Source organism: Pan troglodytes, chromosome 5 (genome assembly GCF_028858775.2).
Source record: "Pan troglodytes isolate AG18354 chromosome 5, NHGRI_mPanTro3-v2.0_pri, whole genome shotgun sequence".
In the NCBI taxonomy this organism is placed as follows: domain Eukaryota; kingdom Metazoa; phylum Chordata; class Mammalia; order Primates; family Hominidae; genus Pan; species Pan troglodytes.
The window spans coordinates 85,063,472-85,086,940 of NC_072403.2; the positions used below are offsets into that span (position 1 = coordinate 85,063,472).

At 38.6% G+C, this 23,469-nt stretch overlaps 1 protein-coding gene and 1 long non-coding RNA gene across 6 annotated transcripts in view; one reads left to right on the plus strand and one right to left on the minus strand.

Moving 5' to 3' along the window:
• The window catches only part of KCNQ5 (potassium voltage-gated channel subfamily Q member 5), a 572,959-nt gene that overhangs the window by 493,434 nt on the left and 56,056 nt on the right, over window positions 1-23,469 (plus strand). For 2 of the 5 annotated variants that reach the window (XM_016955845.3, XM_054686036.2), the window contains 3 exons: window positions 943-1,037; window positions 10,230-10,286; window positions 13,855-14,075. In XM_016955845.3, the coding sequence (XP_016811334.1) occupies window positions 943-1,037; window positions 10,230-10,286; window positions 13,855-14,075 (373 nt within the window). Of the gene's footprint in view, window positions 1-942; window positions 1,038-4,945; window positions 4,973-10,229; window positions 10,287-13,854; window positions 14,076-23,469 lie in introns of all 5 variants that reach the window. The other 3 variants (XM_016955849.3, XM_063812501.1, XM_016955848.3) reach the window with 2 other exon arrangements.
• On the minus strand, window positions 857-22,611 carry LOC101059344 (uncharacterized). Its single transcript, NR_145675.1, is given in 4 exon segments — window positions 857-1,084; window positions 10,394-10,602; window positions 12,276-12,817; window positions 21,549-22,611. It is a non-coding gene; the product is annotated as an uncharacterized LOC101059344 (long non-coding RNA).

Genomic DNA, 23,469 nt, shown 5'->3' on the forward strand with positions numbered 1-23,469 from the left:
TGCAGCTATACACCTAGAGAGTACATTTTCCCCATCTTGTTTTAGTTCTGCTTCTTGATATCACTATCTTCATTGTTAGCATTAGAAGTATTACATAGTTCAAGGATTTCATTAATTCAATCACTAGCATACCCTGGTGTTCATTAGTTAACTAGTTAGCTTACTAGTTGCATAATGGATTTTCATTAGTCCTTTGCTTCTCCCTTATCAAATATTGATTAAAGATCAATCTCTAGAATGTATGCTCATGCTCAAGTCGCTCACCTAACTACTATCTTGAATATTAGCATTTAACCAGTCAATCATTACTTTTTGTTTTGGATAATATAGTATCTTTCCCTTACCAATTCAAAAATTACATTATATTACACTTTTTGGGCCTTTTGCTTCTTGGTGTGTTGTTTTGAAAAGAAGTTCTGGCCAGGCACAGTGGTTCATACCTGTAATCCCAGCACTTTGGGAGGCCAAGGCAGGCGGATCACTTGAGGTCAGGAATTTGAGACCAGCCTGGCCAGCATGGTGAAACTCCATCTCTACTAAAAGTACAAAAAAAAAAAAAAAATAGCCAGGCCTGGTGGTGGGCACCTGTAGTCCCAGCTACTCTAGAGGCTGAGGCACAAGAATCACTTGAACCCAGAAGGGAGAGATTGCAATGAGCTGAGATCGCACCACTGCACTCCCGCCTGGGCAAGAGAGTGACAGTCCATCTCAAAATAAATAAATAATAAAATAAAATAAAATAAGTTCTGATGTGGTGCAATATGTTTAACAGCCAGCTGAAAATGCCAAAGTAGCCTTCTTCCTCCTTTGGGTATTTATCAGGGCTAAGTATAAGAGGCAAAAGATTCTTCATGTGTAGTAACTTAATCATTTCTCTTTTTATTTTATTCTAAATCCTGCTCTCTTTTTTCTTTTTCATGTCCCCATCTATGCCACATGCAGTGTGTTTGGCGTAGTTATGCAGCTGATGAGAAATCTGTTTCCATTGCAACCTGGAAGCCACACTTGAAGGCCTTGCACACCTGCAGCCCTACCAAGTAGGTATCAGTGTGACAGCTGCCACTGTAGTTGAGTCTTTTCAAGTCTGTTAAACAAACCATACCCACACACACAAAAAAAGGTGTTAATGTTTGGCTTCTCTTATTCTCTGTTGCTCCTAGAGAGATTCAAACCTATTTAGTAGCAGTTCTGGCACAAAACTAAATGGAATCAGTATCATTCCTCACAATCCACAGACTGGGGTTAAAGATTAAAATAATGTAAATTTTATAGAGATTTATTTTTACTATTTCATGCTTATTTTCTAATGTCTCATTTCGTAAAGCCCACCAGCATCCTAAAGGTAAGCACCACAGTTCTTGAAAAACAAGGATTATTTATTTTGCACCCATCGCCTGACCCCAAGAGATGAGTGCTTAGAGAGTAATCCATCTTTGTACGTTTAGATTTCTCAAAGCCATTTCTCATCTGGATCCTCTCTGGATGGTCCTCAAGCTTTTACTTGCAGATCAAACTCACATCAGTGGCAAAAAAAGAGAAAAATAGGAGTCCTAATAGGATTATAGTTTACAATGAGGCAATGGGACCCAGTGGATTAAAATTTGGAATTTGCATTCACAATTTTAAAGTAAGACTACTTTTCTTCACATTTCATTGGCCAAAGTAAATCACCCAGCCATGCCTAAACTCAAAGAAAATGGGGAAGTACAATTTTACCTTTTACCATGTGCCTAGAAGGAGGCAAGAACCAAGGACATTATGGACAGTCCTAATGATTACCACAGAGATCTGTAATTAAAAAAAAAAAAAGGGCTTAGTCTTGGAGTCTTGGAAACCTGGACTCCAGTTCAACTATCACAGAAAATGTTAAATCATATTCACCACCTAATTAAAGAAGTCCTCATTGAAATACCAAAGCAGTAAGTCATGAGAAAGGCTTTCTGTGAGTCACCCAGCTTGATTAGCATAGTCAGTTCCTCAGGTTGTTCAAAAGTTATTAAATTGCTCATCCGACATTTGAGAGCACCAGCTGTTTTTCTTCATAGCCCAACAAAACCTTAATCCTAGTGGCTTCATGGGATTCAGGACACCTAACTACTGTGACTCACAAAAAACCACCTGTTCTTACTGATCTTGGGAGATATCAGCTGAGGAAACCTCCATGACATTCCCTGGCAGTACCGTCTTAATGGAGGTTTGTGATGCAGCAGAATGCATACCATTGGGAAGCACCAGATCCATCATTAACTACATTACTTCCCTGTTCTGCCCTTGGCCTCAGTTTTCCCACCCACAAAGAGAAGGACAAGAGTTGGGCAAGATGATTCCTAAGCTCTAATGGGAAATGCCTCCTGGTGGGTGGTATCTAAAATTCTTGTCAGCACCTAGGACAGAGATATTCATAGCACTCCAGGGATTTCAGAGAGGATGGAACCTTAGCATGGATAGAAGCATGGATGCTGTTGAATGCATGTTTGGATTAAAATCCTCTTTTCATTTAGATCTTGAAGTTTAGTTGAACTTTTTATGGAGTTTAAGACCCTTTCAACATTTTGATATTAAAAAACCAAAAATAGAACCTAACTCCTGTGCCATTTATTCCTTGGGAGTATGAACCAAAAATAAAAATTATATAGAAATTGTATTTCTTCTCTTCATGAAGTTTGCTAGGTAAATATAAAAAGGGAATCTGAGTAGGAAAACTGATAGAGAATTCTCAAGTGACAGAGGAGAGTGGTCTATTATCATATGTGATTATTTGGCTTCCCACTTACTGCAGTTTTTGGATTAAAAGTCATTAAAAGCCTGGAAAAACTGTTTAATAATGAGTCAAATTCCCCCAGTAAATCAACTATTATTTTATTCACATAAGTTCTTTCTACTCCTCTGATATTTTCCCTGTCTTAAGCGGGGGTGGAGGTGGAGGAGGATTTATGCAAACACCTGTGTTCCTCATGTCCCACCGTGCCTTTCCCTCACTTTCCTTTTCCTGCAAACTCATGAACCATGGGGCTCAGCTCCATTGAATGAAGAACAGTTATTTGTCCAGAATGACACAGCAGTCACTGGTAAAGTTCATGGGAAACTAGATGTCCTAACATCTCTCCCCCTCCAATGATGCTTCATTGCTTCAAAATGCAGAGGTTCTTAATCTTTGTTGTTGTTTTTTGTTAAACCATTGAGAATGTGATGGAAATTATGGGGTCTTTCCCAAGAAAGATAATCAATGCACGAGAAAATCAATACTTTGCCTACAATTTTAATGTATTCACAGAGTCCCTGAAGCCAAGTTCAAACTTTTGTTTTACAAAGCAAACTTGCTATAATCAAGTGACAATAATTTTCAGTGACTTAGAGGGATCTTTTTACATTTAAGTGGCTTACCGAATGGAGAGTGTTGTAGTAAGAAACAGACTACAATTACTATTTTATTTACATTATGTATTTTCCTTTAGCATTCAGCCTAAGAACTTCTGATGGGAAAGATCATTTATTCAGTCATGTATGCATTCAACAATTACTCATTGAGCACCTATGATGTGCAAGGCATAGTTCTAGGCACTGAGAATGAAGCAGTTGGAGTAAAAAAAAAAAAAAAGTTAGAATCTCTGGCCTTGGGAAGTATGTATTCAAGGGATGTTGGGATAGACAATATAAATAAATAAATATAGGATATGTTAGATGGCATTAAGTGCTAAGGAGAAAAGTAAAATAAAGAAGGAATTTAGGGAGCATCAGAGGCTATAATTTCAAATAGGTGGCCAGGGGGAAGATCAATTTATCAACAATATCATCATCATCATCATCAATGTTACTGTTATCATTAAAAAACACCAGCCCCATGCTCTTGTTCCCCAGTTTTAAAGACATAGTGGGATGCTTTGATTCCACTAAACAGGATGAAAGAGAGGTCTAAGAAACAGCTGTGCAGGGCAGAGAGAAATGGGAGGAGGGACACTCAAACCTGCCAGGGATACAACCAGCAGTTCCTTACTCTCTCTTTTCAGGTCTGGTTTGTCTCTTACATACACTCTAGAGGTCTTAGCAATTCTATTTCAAAGTTTTGTTTTAATAACAGAAGGATGTATAGAAGCAAGTACTTTTCTTGATTTTCTCCTCAAAGAGAGTGAAGCTGCAAAGGGCAAAACACAGGTAAATATGCTATTTAGGGAATGAGTCAGAAATTTTATGAGGCTATGGGGAATTATCAAGCTCCAAAAACACCTTGTGGTACCTTAAGAAGTGGGGATTTGGAGATTGTCTAACCTAAAGTCTTTGATTTACTCATAAGAAAACCAAAACCTGCAAGCAAATAAGGTGCCTGCCCAAAGGCACACAGCTCATTTGCAAAGAGTACAGACCCTACACCATGGTGCTTAGACCTACATTTGCTAAAATGAGTTATTACAAATGCCACCCAACAGTATAGGCTAAAAGAGTTTTGGTAAATATTCTATGTACCTTATTTACTCCAAGGAAATTTAGATTTTATACGATACAAAAAAAAAGTCTGCCTCAGTGAGTGACTGAGATACAATTCATTAATGAATCCAGGTTTAGAAACCAAAGTCTGCCAGATGCACAGAGAACAGTTATGTTGTAACTAGCAACATTCTAAGAGCCCTTGCTAATTCTGGTTAGATCAGAACCACTTTTTCTTAGCCATGGATAGCTTTGGCTAATGAAAAGTCTATTGTTTTTTATTCTATGTGGGCAGTCTTGGCTTTGCCAAGTAAATGTTGTGCTATCTCTGGTCTGTATCACAAAGAATATATGTTAGCAAGTTGAGTACATTTATTATAAAGAACACTGCTTTTGTGGATCTTGCATGAAAAGAGTTACTTAAGGTATTTGATTCCCCAATCTCCAATTTGGCCATTATCAAGTGCTATAAATATATTCACTGGTTTATCATCATTTCTCTTCTGCCTGCACGCACCTGAAGGAAAGAACAAGGGGAAGCATCAAGCAGGTTTGTGATTTCTCTCTTGCTACATGTTTGTTTATAAATCTGATACCTACCAGGTGTTTTAAATGTGTCTCATGTGAGTAAAATCGATCAACAAATACAAGATGATTAAAAGTGACCTTTCACAAGATTGCCTGCAAAGATTGCTATTTTATTGATATTTCACCCCTTAGTATCAAAGTGTCTTTCCCTAACTCACTCCCTGCTTTTTCAAAATCTGCAGGGCATGGAACATTTGGAGGTGGGGGAGGAGGGGAACTGATCTTGGATTAGTCCTTGCTGTTGTTTTCCCAGACAGAAGTCTTATCAAAGTATTCAAATATGGTAATCTAGAGAATGAAAGAAAGAAATTTTTTTTCTGAATGTAAAAAGTCCAGGCAGCAGTCTAGGATACACTCCCCTTCACTAGGGTCCTTCTTTTGGAGTTATATATATATATATATATATATATATATATATATACACACACACATATATATCATATACATATACATACATTATATGTATATGTATATATACCTATACATATAATCTTTTTTTTTGGCAAGATGAAACCATCTCTCTGTGACATCTCCAGATCTCCAGCCCACTGAGTGCTGAGGTCTACTCAAGTGACTCAAAGAGCCCCATCCCCATATTTTAGGAAGAAGACAACCCTCCCAAAAATTCCCCAAATAATTTATTATCAGTTTCCCATGACTTAGATGGAATGCGTCGTCAGATTACAGCAGAGAATTAAACCTAGAGGGAATACGAGGTGAAAGAAAAATTTCTTGATCTGTGTTAATGAGTACCAGGAAGTGCCTAGATTTGAGAGCAAAGCCCTGAAAAACAGAGCCAGGTGGAACCCAGTATTAATGATGTGAAGAGTGGCAGAGGCAGAACCAGCAAGGAGAATCCCAGGTGCCTGGAAAGGAAGAAGAGATACATTTTTTTTCCTATCATTGTCACTGTGTTTCCATAAAGAAATGAAGGCATCCACCTACCCAGAGTTGGTCCCTAAGTGGAGGCCAGTGTGGGCCCAGGGATTGTTCTTTTAGCTTAGTACTATTATAATAATTATATTAATAATAATATATTTATGCAATACTGAAGCCAGTTTTGAAAGTTCACTTGGTGTATTAAGGCTCTGGATTATCCATTTTTGCATTATGTTTATATGTAAAGATATACAAATGAAAACATAAATGCATTCGTCTATGATGGGAGATAGGCACGATAGGATATACAACATCAGGCACATCTTCTGCATAGGTAACCTACCCAAGGGATGGCATTAAAGTTCTTTCTCTTATTTGGTAGCACAGAGTTACAGCCAAGGGCATTGGATATTCCTTGGAGATATTTCCAGAAAAAAGTCATTCTTCCCCACCTAAGAAACGTTTTTGACCAAAGAGAGGTTCTAGTCATTAGATTCGGAATAGTCTTTGCCTAGACACTGGAAGAGACAAGCTGACCAATTCTAGACCTTTAGTCCATTTTCTAGATTCCATACAGAGCTCACCATCCTTCTGTTGTGACCATTTTACTTGAAAAAAGTTACACAAAATAAATCATAGCCATTTTAAGGTAGCTTATAGTTGCTTTGGTGATATTTTAAAAGCTTTCATTGTCTCAGGAGCTTTCCATTTACTAATTATCTCAAAGGGTGATCTGCCTCCAAATCCAAAGGACAGAGACCATCTTTGGCACAAATTCCAGAGCTACCTGAGTGTGCGATCACCCATCTTAGTTTCATCCTCCAAAACGGAGCTGTTAACACCTAAAAGAGAAGTTTGTAAATGACATGGAGGTGCTTGAATAAGTGTAAACTCTATGGCAATCCTGAAGGAGGGGTCACCTTGGGCTGGCACAATGATATTGTACTGTTTTTAAATGTTAGCACAGCAGAAAACAAAGACAAAATTAAAGTGTCACTGTTGAGCTTCTGCTCACTAGTCCAAAAACAAGCTTCCTATTCAGTTATCACTATTCAAAAAAACTACCAACCAAATTTTCCACATTTATGATGTTCGCATATATCTACGACATTTACCTCTCTGCATGCAGCAGACTGAGGTTGTCAAAGATAACTCACCCATAGGTTTAAATATGTACAAAACCACTGAAGTGGGTTGATGACTTAGAGAATCACACATGGAAATTTCTTGCTTCTCTGTGGTCATTGAACATTTGGCAAAAACCACCTCGAAATAAGTCCTGCACTATTACTTAGCCTAGATTCATTATTTAATATCTTGTATTTCATACACTTAGGTGTCCTATCTTCCAACTAGCTGTCACATCACCCTGGGTAAAGCTATTACAGAATGTGCTCAATAAATAATTCTTGGATAGAGTAATAAAATGGCCCTGACCTCAAGTAGTTTGTGGGAAGAGATAAAACACCAACAAAAAATGGGAAGAGAGGAGAAATATAAAAAGAGAAATAAAAAATTAAAAACATTGCAGTAATCTAAGGAAAGTAAGCTGAAGCTCCCATTTAATATTATGTAAGCTTTCACCTTGTTGTGCTCCATACACAGAATTTATAATCCTGCATAATGAATGCAGAAAGGCTATTGTAATAACAATAGCAACAGTACCATCTTAGAAAGTAACAAAGTTGTCCTTACCCAAGCAAAATATCACAAAGTAAAATGCATTTATAATGAGAGTTCTTCCTTACAGAAGAGTAGATCTGGGCCCAGAGTATTGTTAATTAATGCTTGACCCCATTTCAAAGGAACTAATTAACACCACCCAACTGCAGAGTAATTTACTGCCTTTGGGACCACTGAGTTATTGATGGTGAGTCAGAAAGGCAGAGGAGACAAGCTTCAGCCCAAGCAGGAGCCAACATTTTCACCTTTTAGCTCAGAGCTTGGAATCTCCTAAGTCCTTCCTCATGGTTTTTCTTTGTGTTACAAACTGAGAGAAACCCAAGTGTAGATGAACTCAACACAGCAGCCAACATCCGCCTCTGGGTGCCTGGCACTCTCACCAAAGGACAGAGCCATGACTGTAGAGTGGGTCATACACAGAGAGGCTTTTCTTTCTGCAACATTGATTAAGATGTCAAACACATTTATAGAACCCTTAGTTAACTACATTCCCGGCTTTGGAATGTTCTTGTTAAAAAGGGATTTTGTCTTTCTACACTGAGGTTAGGGTATGTTTAAACAAAATTTGCCTACGATGTCTTGGGCTAAGGAAAAATGTCACATTATTTATGACAGATCCAAAACTTTTCTTTAAAAATACAATGGCCAAGTGCAGTGCCTCACGCCTATAATCCCAGCACTTTGGGAGGCCAAGGAGAGTGGATCACCTGAGGTCAGGAGTTCGAGACCAGCCTGGCCAACATATTGTGAAACCCCCTCTATTTTAAAAATACAAAAATTAGTTGGGCGTGGTGCTGCATGCCTGTAGTCCCAGCTACCTGGGAAGCTGAGGCAGGAGAATCACTTGAACCTGGGAAGCAGAGGTTGCAGTGAGCTGAGATCACACCACTGCAGTCCAGCCTGGACGACAGAGCAAGACTCCATCTCAAAAAATAAAAAATAAAATAAAATACAAGCCATCAATCTGAAGAAGAGCTTTTTAAATATAGCTCAACTGAGCAATAGTGAAAATACTGTTTCATCAGTTCTTTTTGGTACATTCAGGTACAAATTACTGTTAGTCTCAACTGAGCCTGCTGTTTTTTTCTCTACTCCAATCATAAAATACTTCTTTAGCATCATTTAATCACTCATTTCTTTTCCTCTGAATTCCCACTAAAACAGTACTAATCTCATATATGTGGTGGTAAATGTGTTTATTGATTTCATTCTATTAAAAAATTAGTTGGAAAAGTCATTTTTAAAATGGGACAAGTTTTTTTCTGTTTTGATATAAATTGTCATTTTCAGAGAACCGAATTTACCTGTGAATCCATCTGTCCAGAATAAGCCAATATTCTCACCTTGAGGTTTTATGTGGTTCTCCCTTCCTCCTTGACCAGATTATCAAATAGTAGTCAGTCATCACATTGATACAAGAAGGCTTTTCCTTCTATCTACCTAAGTTTTATTGCTACAAAAACAGATTATATTATCTGAGGTTTTGAGATTATCTATACATCTTGCTGCCTCTAGTTACTCTGTCTTCTTAATCAACAATGGTTGGCTATATGCCTGCTTGATACTTAGGCTTCCTTAATGGCAATTTTAAAAGCTTTGCTAGAACTCTTTCAGATTTCTTAGTAGACTAAAGTTGCTTTACCAGGTACCTGTGAGACTGTTGTAAAGATGCAAGTCTTAAACGTTAAGGCAAAAATGATATTTTTATATTACATTACACTCTTGTGTTGTGAGCCACCGAGTGCTTTTTCTGAACCACTCCTGTGGTTGGCTTTTGGGGGAAGGGGGAGTTCTGAAGCTGTGTGTGGCTCTTGGAGAGAACTCTAGAACCCTGGTGGAAGACTGTGTGCTCTTATATTTTTTCTGCATTTATTTTCTGTTATTTCAATTTTCTTTCTTCTGTGTGCAATGAATGATCTGCATGTGTTGTTAAACTAAACTCAATAAGACTAGATTTTGGTTTTTTTCCAACATAGTCAACTTGTGTCCTTATTGGCAAAATGTTCCATTGTTTCAAAAACAATCTTTCCAAAATGGTCTCTCCTTCTGTTCACATTTATTGATAGAGGAAACGGATTTAGTCTTCTAACAACACATCATAGGACTTAAAATAAGAAACGTACTTTTCTTTCGTTTCTTACAAACTAGCAATCTAGAATCTTTTCTTCTGTTTTGTTGAACATATATTCTATCTGACAATTGGTTACCTATATCAACTATAAATGCAGATGTTTCACACAAACCAAGAACTTACGTTTTCAAATTTCAACAATTAATGTCATGAATTTATTGATTTCTGTAGTTATTCTTTGAAGTTCTAAAGTATGTTATTAATCATTTATACTATGTGTTATTGATATTTATTACAGGGGTAGCTATATTCTAAAGTATTTATTCTTACATGCTAACACAGAGACTATCATCATTTGTATGTAATGCCTAGTTCAAATCCAATTTTTCAACCTAGCCATTAAGATCACTGGATATCTTTCAAGCAGCACAATTAAACAACATAGTACTCTCTGCTTAAATAGTCTGTGTACTTCTATATTAAAAACAATAAAGCCAAATGGCTTTGTTTTTATAAAAGAATCCCTAAGCACTTTCCTATTCGTGAAATGCTTAGTAATGTGCTGCTCTATTTCCCTCACTCCTAGTAAGTTCTGTAGTAATAAGCAGAAGCTCTTCAGAATGTACACCTCACGGAAGCAGAGGTACCCAGCATCCGGGCTATTGACATGAGATTTGAGAATGCCAACTAACCTCAGGTGCATGACCAGGTTACACCGCCACCCCACCTGAGCCCTGTTCAGAGACTTACTCTTTCTAGGGAATTCTTGAATGAGGTTTTCAACCCGCTTGTAATTTTCCTTGTTGCCTGTTGCCTGCTTTGATACTCTCCACCGCTGGGACAAATAGTCGGCGTCCCGCGTAGAACTGGCAGTCAGCCCTTTGGCGCCTCCTTGTGGTTGGACAACTGCTGAGCTGCTGCACGCACTGGATTGTTATGGCTCAGTTGCCATATTGTGCCTGAGGCGAGAATTTGTAGAATGCTTATCCCATGAAGGGCTAAAACCCTAATTAAGTATAACAATAACTACAGCATTCTAAGTCCCAGAGGATTACTGTGGGGTTATGATGATGCCACACAGTTGCCTGGCAGAGAACAGCCGGTAGTAGACTGCATGCTAGGCCATTTGAATAACCTGTACATCTGGTTCCTAGAGACGAGAGAATTCTCTCTTGCAGGGTGACAGTGCAGGCTCTGCTGAGCATAGTCCTCAGCTGTAACTGTGGGACTGTACCCTAAGAGAGATGCTCCGATCAATGACCACAGCAATTTTTTTTTACTTTCTGCAAAGCAAGACCTCCTTGTTGGTCTCTTGGGGATAATCCTTGGCATTCTTCCTAAAAATACTGTTACATAAATCTTCAAAAATCATATTCATAGATGTCACCAAAAAAAAAAAGGCAGGAAAATAATGAAAACTTCAGTGTATCAGTGAAGAGTCTATATTTTTAATCAATTCAATGTGTGTTTTCAGTAACAGTCACCTAATCAGCTTAATAGTCATCTAATCAAGACGCTGTGTTGATTTTCAAAGGGAAACAAAGTAGAAAAATAATAAAGTGAGTTTTTTGTAAGAGGACACAAGAACAGATCTTTGCCTTGGAAAAGAAAATTTTGCCTGGTTAAAAAGTTCTTGATTAGAATCTTATTCTTAACTTTCATATAATTATGTCAAAAGAGAAAGTGAAAACATTACATTTTTTCTAATTTAACATGTAATATGCCGAGTTTATTTTAAAATAATTCTTGGGAATCTTTAAAATAATAGACATTAGCAAATATCCATGTAATTGAGAAGGACAAAAGGGAAATGTTACTTAGAATTTATTTTTGTCAACTTTAAGTGCTTTAAATGATACTAAGATTTAGAGAATATTATTCACATTTTCCAATTTATTCATAAGGTAATGTCAAAATGGTTCATAGAGGCAATTTTTAAAAATATTTTTATAGGTATGATTTTTAAAATACTTTTATTATAAACAAACTGTGGTGGATTGAATGCTAATACTTTCATTTTGGATGTTTTTACTTTTTTAGTAATTGAATTTTTTTAATTTTTCATATTAAGTGTTTTTATGATGGTTTATCCATTTCTTATGTATTTAGTTGACATAGAAAAGAGATATATCTTGAAAGTTTGAGAAAATAATTTGATATTAACTAAAACCAACCTTTTATAGTAATTAGCATCTGTTAGTTCCAGAAAAGGTAATAGATAAAATCAAATATAGTGAGGACCAATTGTAATGATATCTATGTCAACTTGAGCTATTCATTAATCTGAATAAAGGTGCAGAAGTGAGCATATGCTTCCTGAACTAGATCATTGTAAATTTAAATTATGGAACAGATGTGTTGAAACTAAAAAGAGATTTGAAACTTTTACAATTTAAAAAAAAAAAAGCTTGAGAAAAGTAGATATTTTTGGGCACCATCCCTTTGACAGATTTGTTTAAATAATTGAAGGCTTTGGGATGACATGGAAAACCTAGCCTGAGAATTAAAAGATGCAGGTTTATGATGTTATTGTTGCTCTTGTTTAATGTAATCTATCATTTAATCACACATGTGTCAAGCACAGATAAACTCTTCCACTGTTGGGATTGTTGTAAAGAACTCTTGAACCCACCTGACCTCATCACCAAACTGCCCCGCCTGTTCTTTGCATGTGCCTTCAGCGAGTCATGCTGGACTTAGCTGTGTCTGCATTTCAGAGGGGAGCTGTCAGTTGCATGGTCAACTTGTTTATTGTTTCCAGAACTCCCTGACCACCAGTTCATGATTTGATTTGTTTTCATGTAAACACACATAAAACGTGGTGCCCTTTTAGAATATCGTTTGTTAAGCAACTAGGCACGGAAAAATAAATGTTACTGTTTCTTGTTAGCTACAAAACACATATCCACTAAACACATTTGCTGTTGGCATGCTGCAGTTGGGGACAGTGGACATTGCGGTAAGTGGACAAAACAAGGCCTCCACTTCGTCTCAAATAAGCCTTATCCATGAGAACGCTGCTTTCATACCCCACAAAGGCTGCGGCATGACTCAGAGTAGCTGCTCTGAGAGACTTCCCTCAGACTCATTGCCCAGGATTTCTTCAGGCCCTGCAGAGTCCTGGGCCTCTCACATTGATGACAGTATCACCTTCTAATGAATGGCATAATTTCACTATAAAGGAAACAAGAAAAGAAAACAGAATGGGTACACAAATCTTCTTACAGTTCATTTGATTCCCACAAGAATCCCTTAGCTGTGTTGCTATGTTTATCTCCAAGTTAGAGATGAGGACCCTAGCCCCCATGTGTCTAATCCCAACCTGCCCTTCCTAGCACATCATAGCATATCTCTTGATTAGGAAAGTGTGAAGATGCACTTTGGATTTTATGATTGTTGTTAATGCTTCTTTTATCAGACCACAACAATTTGATCTTAGCCGGCATCAGAGAACTGAATGCCTGAACAAATATAATTTACCAGTAGCTGCCACAGCAAATCAATAACCTGTTTACTAGCAGGAAATTGTGTTAGTGAACATAACATCTCATTCTCTTCATCAGTCATCACATTCATTATCTGTTGGGGCTGTTCTATCTTGTGTGGTTTTCATCTCACAAGAATGAATGTAAGCATAAAAGAAATCTAATGTTAAGTGTTGTGTGTTTAATATTATGTATATGATGCTACCAACTGCTATGAGATTGCATGAATTTATGGATAACATAATCTTGCCTGGAATATAAAATGCATGCCAAATGTAGGTATATATGTAACTGTCATCCCTGTTTACCTGTAGAAATGTCTAGAAATTACAAAGAGATATGCTCCCAAACAAAAAATAATTTTTTAAATCTCAAAAGTTGAGGTTAAAGCTAAAATTACCCAACTGTTTTTCAAGTGAATTCCAAAACAGTTCTTAGTTATCTACAGTGTAATTGTGTACAAAATGCTGTATGACCTCAGTCTTTTCTACAATGAATCCAAGAAGGATGTATGTACCTGTAGAATGAGATTGATCTCGAATGCAAATATAGAGATTAGATAAAGCTCAAATTTTAAATAAGGGAAAAATAATTGCTATGCTCCTACGTGCTGAAAACATCTTGTCTATTGAAATATATGACCACATGAGCTTCATCAAATTACTTACCCAAGCAAAGTGGAAGAAATTTCTTGAAATGGAATAATCATGCCTCTGTTCTCCACAGTCAGAAGCTAAGTTTTAAGGAGCGAGTGCGCATGGCTAGCCCCAGGGGCCAGAGTATTAAGAGCCGACAAGCCTCAGTAGGTGACAGGAGGTCCCCAAGCACCGACATCACAGCCGAGGGCAGTCCCACCAAAGTGCAGAAGAGCTGGAGCTTCAACGACCGAACCCGCTTCCGGCCCTCGCTGCGCCTCAAAAGTTCTCAGCCAAAACCAGTGATAGATGGTAAGCCCTGTTTTTCCATAACCATTTTTAATTTGATAGGCTATAGTGAGTGAGATTATGAAGTAATTAATTCTCCATAGTGCCACTTGAAGAAAGAAGAAAACAACCCCAGAGAAAGAATTGTTTGTTTGTTTTATTGGAAGTTTATTCATTGCCTTGGGCAAATGTACAGAACATAAGTTTACTTTTGGAAACCACTTTGGCAGCTAAATTTACATTCCAAAGAAGCCGACAAAATGTTGTTAATTCTTCACTTGTATCTACAAATTTATTTCTCAGACAAGGGCCACATTAAGATCAATGGGACTGTCATTCTGATGTATTTGTGACGTCTGACCAGCAAAGGTCCAAGACCCAGGGACAACCAGGTGCTCTGTGAATATCTTGAAACACAGTAAGGAGGATGATCATTTCTGGTCAACAATGAAGGTGCTCTTTCCCTCTCTCACACACTCCATCTACCAGCAAATCAGAGACCACTGCTTATCTTCCTTAGAGAGGTTCCTGTTGAAAGTTATTTCGAAGTCTTCCAATGATAAGTAAAATTCAAGTTCTTCTCCCAAGAGGAATTAACCTATTTTATTTATCATATTATGTAGCAGACATTCACTTGCCAACACGTTTTATTGAGTGCCACATAATTTTCATGTTTATAAAATAAAATATTTTATTTTCATTTAAGATAAGCTTGGCTTTCCTTTTAACTAGGCCCCCTGGGATCTCTTATACTGGGCAAGGAACCAAAATCAAATAGCATTTCCCATTAATGCATAAAAACTACAAAGGCTATCAGTCCTTCTGTTCTCTTTTCCTAAATAACGTGTATTTTCCCAGGCCCTGAAAGCTCGAGGAATAAAATTAACAACCAGGGGTCATAATCACAATGATCTGAGGATCCCTGCAGTGAAATCCCTGGAACCGCAGTCCACGGGTCCCTCTCAGCTTACTCAAAGGTCCTCAGGGATATCTCTTCCACGCTCAAGTGAGCAACACAAGTCACCTCTTCACGCCTCACTCCACACCCCTGTGGGTGCCATGCTCTTCAGGGCGACCCCTAGTGGCTGCACTGACGTGGCTCCTCCTGGCGGAGCTTGCAGGTCCCATATGGGCGCAAGACGGCTGATCCTGCCATGCTTCCCCGCAGCCTGTCCTGTGCTAAGGAAGGAAAAACCTCCGCCACCAACACGGGACACTCCTCCATCGAGCCACTTGCAGGATCTGAGTCACTTGTGGCACAGCTTTTCAGTGTCCTCTAGTTTCCTCACTCTCCTCCTAGGATTTTGGCTGAAAGCCGTTGAGCGGCTGAGTCAAGAGTTACCAGTGACAGGGCTTTATGTTGCACTCAAAATAGGCTTGCTGAATATAAATGGGTACATCCTTTCTGGAGGGCAATTTGGCAAAATATATTAAAAGTCTTTACATATGTCTAAGCCTAGACACATCCCACCTACCAATTCTATTTCTAGGATATAATAGATACAATGAAACAATGTCAGGCATTAGAAATGATGCTCTAAATTAAAAATTATTGACACAGAAAGATGATAACAAAAAAATCATTCCATTTATATATATTATATAAATTCATGTATCTATAGGAACAAGTCTGGAAAGATTTACAAGAATGTGTGAACAGTTACCTTTGAGTGGTGAGATCACAGTTATATTTTGTTTCTTCATTTTTTAATCTGTATTTCCTAATATTTCTACAATGAACAGGTAAAGCTCTTGTAATAAGAAGGCAATAGAGGATTTTCTTTAAAAAAAAAAAAAAAGCCCTCAGTTTAGAAAAACAAAATGTTAGGGGGAAAAAAAGAAAAAAAAAAAACTAGCCCTTCAAGAAAAAAAATTAGCCCTTCCTTTCACACACTGCCCTCTCCCCTGCCCCTACTCTAGGGACCCTTGCCCTGACTGTTACTCACCTAACACCTCTCCTTAAGCTGATTTCCTCCCAAGTGGTAGAAGGAGCAGCTTGTCTTAATGGTGGGAACCAGTCTTCGTTGAGTGCAGACATAGACTATGTAATGATGTTTAATAGCTTCTACTACAAATGGAACTTGTATTAGTTTGCTCAAGCTGCTATAACAAAGTACTAGATGCCTTAAACAATAAAAATTTATTTTCTCACAGTCTAGAGGCTAGAAGGCCAAGTTTAAGGTGTCAGCAGGGTTGGTTCCTTCTGAAGGCTTTCTTCTTGGCTTTAGATGGTCTTCTCCCTGAGTCTTTATGTAGACTTTTCTCTGTACCCAGCCATGTGCAAATTTCCTCTACTTATAAGGATACCAATCATATTGGATTAGGAGCCACTCTAATAACCTCATTTTAATTTAATAACATCTCTAAAGACCCTATCTCCAAACAGTCGCATTCGGAGGTACTAGGGGTTAGGACCATAACATATGAATTTTGGAGGGACGCAATTCAGCCCATAGACAAAGCTCATGCTCACCCACATCACAGCATCCCTGGAAAGCTGAGATGTGTCCATATCTTCATCCCCGGCCCTGGTTTCACACTGCATTAGAAATCATACATTACATATTGCAATGGATCCATATTCTTCTAACATGTGCTTCAAAAAGCATTCAACTTTGTAGTGTAAGGTCCTTACTGTTGGCTGAGCATATTTAAATATAAAATTCATAGAATCTGGATTTTTAATTTGGAAAACAAATTCTACTTGTACTGTTTGGCCAGAGGAAAAGAATTTTTCACAGACTCTTGAGTCACCACTATCTATCACAATATTTTCAGTATCTGCAAAGATGTCTCAGAGGTACAGAAACAGAAGTCCTATTCTCTACCAAATCACAAATTGGAGAGGTCTCCTGTCATCTATTTTCTAGGTCATTTCATACGAGTACAGTTTTGTTTGTTTACAAAAGAATTGCTTCGGCCGGGCGCGGTGGCTCACGCCTGTAATCCCAGCACTTTGGGAGGCCGAGGCGGGCGGATCACGAGGTCAGGAGATCGAGACCATCCTGGCTAACACTGTGAAACCCCGTCTCTACTAAAAATACAAAAAATTAGCCGGGCGTGGTAGCGGGCGCCTGTAGTCCCAGCTACTCGGGAGGCTGAGGCAGGAGAATGGCGTGAACCCAGGAGGCGGAGCTTGCAGTGAGCCGAGATTGCGCCACTGCACTCCAGCCTGGGCGACAGAGCGAGACTCCGTCTCAAAAAAAAAAAAAAAAAAAAAAGAATTGCTTCTCCCTTGTTGATGCCCATTCAATTAATTCTGAGTTTCCCAAGTGACCAGAGGACCAATTGCTGTTCTGTTGAAATTACTTTGTTGGCTACCCACCTGCAAGAGATAGTAGCTCCTGCCTCCTCATTTAATCCAATAGTCCAGAATCTTTACCTCTGATTGAATTCAATGTTGGGTCTTGGGAAACTGGAAGTTCTTTTTTTACAAGAAAAAAAATTAAGTAGCTGTCAAATAAATGTAGACTTCAGTTATACATCTTTACTTATAGTGCCTCTTTAGGTTTTAAGTATTTCTAAAATCTACTTACTACCATAGAAAATAATATATAACACTTATAGCCAGTTTTCAATTATTCCAGGTCTATTTGCCCATTCACTTCTGGGGCTGTTTTCTTCTCCTCTGCTCTCCTCACATATTTTCAGCATTCCATTGCCCATTAACATGCTCAGGAGAATAGACAAATAAAAGAAAGAATAATGGAAACTCAGATCAACCTTTAAGTTAATAACTAAAAGCTATATTTGGAAAATAATAGACTTGCAATTGAAAGATAGTATAATAGAGAAACAAAAAATATTTAGGGTTAATCTGTAAATTTTAATAATTCCTGACAAATCTGATACTCTTTACTACAGACAGTAGTGTTTTCATAATTTAATGACTCTTTAAGAAGGTTATTAAATATCCATGGCATTTTTCTCTTGCTATAATTTTTAATAAGATTAATATGTTACACTTAAAAAGGACGCAGTTGTCTCTCAATATTCCATACTTGCGTGTACCAGAAAAGTAGAAAGTAGCAGGCAGATGCTGAAGCCACAAATGACAAACGAAAGAAAGTAAACTCTAAAGGACTGATGTGGTGTTGTCATACCAAATTTATTTTGACCGCTATGATATGAATCATATTTTTAGCTGATAAATTCTATAATAAAAGATAGAAATACTCTATTCATTGACAGTATGTAACCCTCTTCACATAATTTTAGAAATTAGGTAATATAGAAATATTTTTGTCAAGTATATGAGTAATAATAATGATAAAACAAACATGTATTGAATTCTTCCCATTGGCATGTGTTGTTCTAAATTCTTTACCTCTATTATTTTATTTAATTCTGTCAATACCCCTATGGAGTAGCTGAGGTATTATCCCCATTTTATGGATGAGGAAACTAAGAGTTGAATCTAAGTAACTTGCCCAAGGTCTAGCAGGTATAAGTAAAGGAGCCACCATGCACATGCAGGCAATTGAGTTTCACGGTCCTCCTACAAACGTATTCTAAGATGTTCTCCTAGATATTATATCAATTTCCCTTTAAGAATCTTTCATTTCTTCCCCTCCCCCAACCCCCACCACCCTCTTCTTGCCGCTGCTCTTCCAACTTCAATCGGTCAGATTCCCCTTCCCATGTAAGCCACTTGACCATGACCATGCCACTATCCCATCTTTCTCCCAGCCTCAGCTGCCAAACCTCTCAACTACATCATCTCAAGGCAGCCAGAGCTAGAAGATTAGGCAAATTGGGGAAATGGCCTTTCAATGACCGTTCTCTGTTTTGATCAAGTATCTGGGAAGAGACTCAGGATAACAGCCATACTGGTCTGTGTCTATTTTCCCTGGAGGGAGGCCAATGGTAGGGTCATCTGAGGCCTGTTTCAAGATGCAAAAGATAGTGTCAGAAGATGCACAGGTGTTGCCAACAGACAAGCAAGTGGAAGGTGGCAGATTGCAAGCGAGAAATGGAGCAAGCAGCCAAAATCCACAAGAATGATACTAAGGTAGAGCTAGGAGAAAATCTTCGGATTTCTGGTGACTAGTTTGCTACGAAGGAGTCCTACACTTGCTGAACCCCACTGCATTTGGGAGTGCCTTACAGAATTGCAATCAAAGAGTACAATAACCTGGACAGTGAAGGAGAAGGACATAGCTTTAGGGAGCTCCACCTTACAGTGCTTGATATTAGCTAAACCCAACGTTCTGTAGTAATTAGCATGTTCGTTCCAGAAGTGGCAATAGATTTGAAAATCTGTCTCACATACATGTATAACCATGCATGTTTTAACAAGTCTAACATTGTTTCTGCTTAAGGAGAAATTACCATTCCTGCTGAGCAATCCTCAGTGCTCATGTTAGCTGCCATGGAAGGTACATCCTCATCAGGTGTTTATGGGAAAAACTGGCACAGCCTGGGTTCAGGAGATGTTTAGGGTTCACCAGGGTGGGATCTGGGTGAGATGAAGATGCAGAATATCTTCCGATTGTGGGGGTCCCTCAAGGCTAGTTCCTTTGTTCCAGGCACTGATGGTAATTCCTCTCTCTTCACTACCCTTCATGTTCCTTTCTCCTCTCAGCCAGTGTACCAATTAGGATGCATTTAGCAGCAGGTCACAAAAGAAGCAGATTCAACTACCTTAAACTATAATGTAATTTATAATACCACATAGAAAGAGGCTCAGAGATAAGACAGCTCTCCACAGAGCCTCAGGGCTCTGGCTTCATTTCTCTGATTCTCTGAGTCTTCTTTTGACTTTTTCCATCTGTCTGCCTGCCTCCTCCTCAGGCTGGAAGCAAAATGGCTACAGCAGTTGCAATATCTTCTATAGATGCAACACTTTCAGAGGCAGAAAGAGGCCATCTTATGTTTGTATCTCTTCTTAAAAGTGAGGAGAACTGTCCATTCACATCTTATTTTGCAGAATCCTCATGCCTAAAACAATCACCAGCATGGAGGATGGGACCGCCATCATTGGCTGTCACCAGTCAGGACCCAGCAGCTGGATCTCGGCCAGACTCCCCTAAAGCACATGATCAAGTGTGGGGGGAAGTAGCTGGATAAATTTAAGGATTTAGGTTTGGGGATTGGATTTGGGGAAAGCAACTTTCCATAGTATAATATTTGATATAGCCAAGAAACCTCTTCCACTTTGGGGTGAGGGTAAGGAGTCAGCATGTCCTTAAACATGGTGCTTTCTCTCAAATATTCTGTCTATATGTCATTTCTGTTCCTCTAAATGTCCGGGCTTTCAAAAACATAAAAGCCAGATTTATAATTTTTTTCACTTTTCTCTCATCACATCATTTCCATGAAACAACAAGCATAGACTAGACTGTCTCCTTGAATTTCAAATGAAAGGCAAAGTGGGTAAAGGAACAACTAGCAAAAATAAATAAATTAGTATTTCAATCATATAATCCTTCCTCACATACAGTCAGCCCATAAATGTTCTATCACCACCACCACTAAGGGAAAACTGGTACAGTTCCCTTCCTCTCCACCTCCTCAGCAGCTTCCTGACACCTCGCTCCTCAAGCTGTTTCTCTTGGTGACTCCTTCTTCCTTCTGAAGTTAATAACTAACCCAGTCTCACCTAAAAATAGCAAAAAAGTAGAAATACACCATGTGGGGTGCCAGAACCCTCAAGTCTTCTTAAAGATAGTTAGTTCATCCCCTTCCTCTCTTCTCTTAACTTCTACCTAGGTTCTAGGCCCACCAGTCTACCACAACCCTTGTTTGAAAATATCAAGATCACTGAAAACAGTGACAAAAAGGCAGCATTTTAATGCAATGGTTTTGACAACTATCCTGAACTAACAGTCTCTTGTATCCATAATGGCCTATTTTCTTCCAAGCAGTATAAATCACAGACTATCAGTATTTTATATTTGACTAATTTATGCACATGAGCTTTCATCTTACACTAATCCTCTTTTATGCTTATTTTCCAATGGCATCTTCCTCCCTCATGTTTTTCTCAGTCTCCCCAGTTGACATTTTTGGTGTTTCCACAAAATGCCAAGCACCACGCTGCACATAGCATTTTTCCTGACTTTCCATAATGATGGCCCAACTTCAGCCAGGCCTTGATTATAATTTTCCACATGATGCTTCCTGGCACTTTCTGAAATTGCCTGATAATGACTGTGCATTGTGTTGACAGAAATAATTCTTGTTAAAGCAGTATCCTATTAGGGCTTCCACTTAACCTGTTTGTGCAGATTTCTGGCCTGGGATTCTGACTGAGTAGGGCACCCATTCCTGTCATCCTCTATTTGTAACAAAACCTGAGGGTTTTCTTTAATGTTAAGAACAAAAGGATTTATTGAGAATGACTGGATCTAAACTCTAGAAATTTATTCTTCATATTTAACTCTATATTCAGCGTAATTGTTGGAGTAATTCTATGCAAAACCCTACAAAGGGTATTCAGTAGGATTCTAAAATGCACTTTCAGTACTTCCTTAACTTATTGGTAAAAACCATTACCTGAAGAAATTGTCTCAATTCTGATCCATAGGTGTCTTTTTTCTTTAGTTGTCCAGGTTCTTTATTCAGTCCCTCAGGCATCTTCATTCAAAGACATATCCTACTCCTCTGCTGTGTTTCATATGTACTCTTGTCCCCCTAAGATCTGCTTCTCCTATTGGGTGGAGAGTGACCTCTCAATCTCTGGTTTCAGACCCCAAGTGACTACGTTATTTCTTGGATTTCTGAGAAGAGCTGTGTCTTAGTTTGTTTGGACTGCTATAAAAAACATACCATAAACTAGGCGGCCTATAAACAACAAATATTTACTTCTCACAGTTCTGGAGGCTGGAAGTCCAAGATCATGGTGCTGGCAGATTCTGTGTCTGGAGAGGGCCCACTTCCACGTGATGGAAAGGGCGAGGTTCCTCTTGGGTCTCTTTATGAGGGCACTAATCCCATTTATTAGGGCTCTGCCCTCATAGCCTAACCATCTCCCAGAGCCCCCACCTCTTAATACTATCACTTTGAGGGTTAGGGATTTAACATATAAATTCTTGGGGGACACAAACATTCAGACCATAACAGGTTGCTTCTTCCATTACTTTTTGTGAAATGCTTGTTATTAGTTTTTAGTGACGGGGAAATGCTTTTCTATTTTGATAAGACTGAAGTTCCACCTGGCTTTCTACTCTAATCCGAGTGCTCTTTGTATTATAGAACAGGATTTCTGTCAGATTTCTCTAGGTTCTGTCCCATGGTTTGTTGTTACTCTACAGTGGTAAGGAAAATTATATTCTGTTTCTGTTGGTGGATAAAATAGCTTCCTGCTTGAGCTCTGAATGGATTTCATCTCCTCCCTTCCAGCAGAAACTGAGCTGCCAAATGACCTTCGAGTGCTGCCTTAACCATACCTTTTGGCTTCTGTAGATCCAGGTTTCATTGAGAAACCAGGGTTATAAACTGGAGCCCTATATTTTGTTTCATCAGCAAAGTGTGTGTGCGTGTCCACATTGATACTTTAAAATGAATCTGAATGCTGTATTAGTTATCTATTGTTACATAGCAAATTACCCTCAATTTAGTGGTTTGAAATAACACATACTTATAATCTCACAGTTTCTATGGTCAGGTATCCAGAAGCAGTTTAGCTGAATGGTTATGGCTCAAAATCTCATATGAGGTTGCAGTCAAGCTCTTGGCTGGAGATGCTGGGAGACGACCCATTACCAAGCTCAACTGAGCATTTGCTAGCAGGCCTTTTATTTCCTTGCCACATTATTCACACCCTAGGTTGCCTGAATGTCCATATGACATGCAGCTGGCTTCCGCCAGAGAGAGCTGAGAGAGTACGCAGAGAGAAGCTGCAGTCTTTTATGACATAAGCTCAGAAGTGTTATGCCATCGCTTCTTTCATGTGTAAGTGGTCACAAAGACCAACCCTGTACAGTGTAGGCAGGGACTATACAGGGGGGTAATACCAGGAGATGAGGGCCACTGGGGACCATGTTAGAGTCTGGCTACCACAAATGCCTTCAGATAGATTATGTCTTTTAAATTGCAGATTTCAACCAGTCCCTATTGTCTTTCCAGGAACCCAAACTACCAATTCCCCATTCCTTTCGACCTCTCCGTTACCTACCTGCCTTTAACAACATGGGTTTATAACTTCTGGTCTAACCATTTTATGTCCAGTATCCTTTGTATTATATCTCAAAAAAAAAAAAAAATCCTGGCCTCAACCTATAGCTACGCAATTATATTCCACTCTTAGTGCAGACTCTCAAAAGGAATATTAACAAAATATTGAGTATGTGATTACTGCAGCAACAAGTTAAATAAAATGAGGAGGCCAGGTGCGATGGTTCATGCCTGTAATCCCAGCACTTTGGGAGGCTGAGGGGGATGGATCACCTGAGGTCAGGAGTTCGAGACCAGCCCG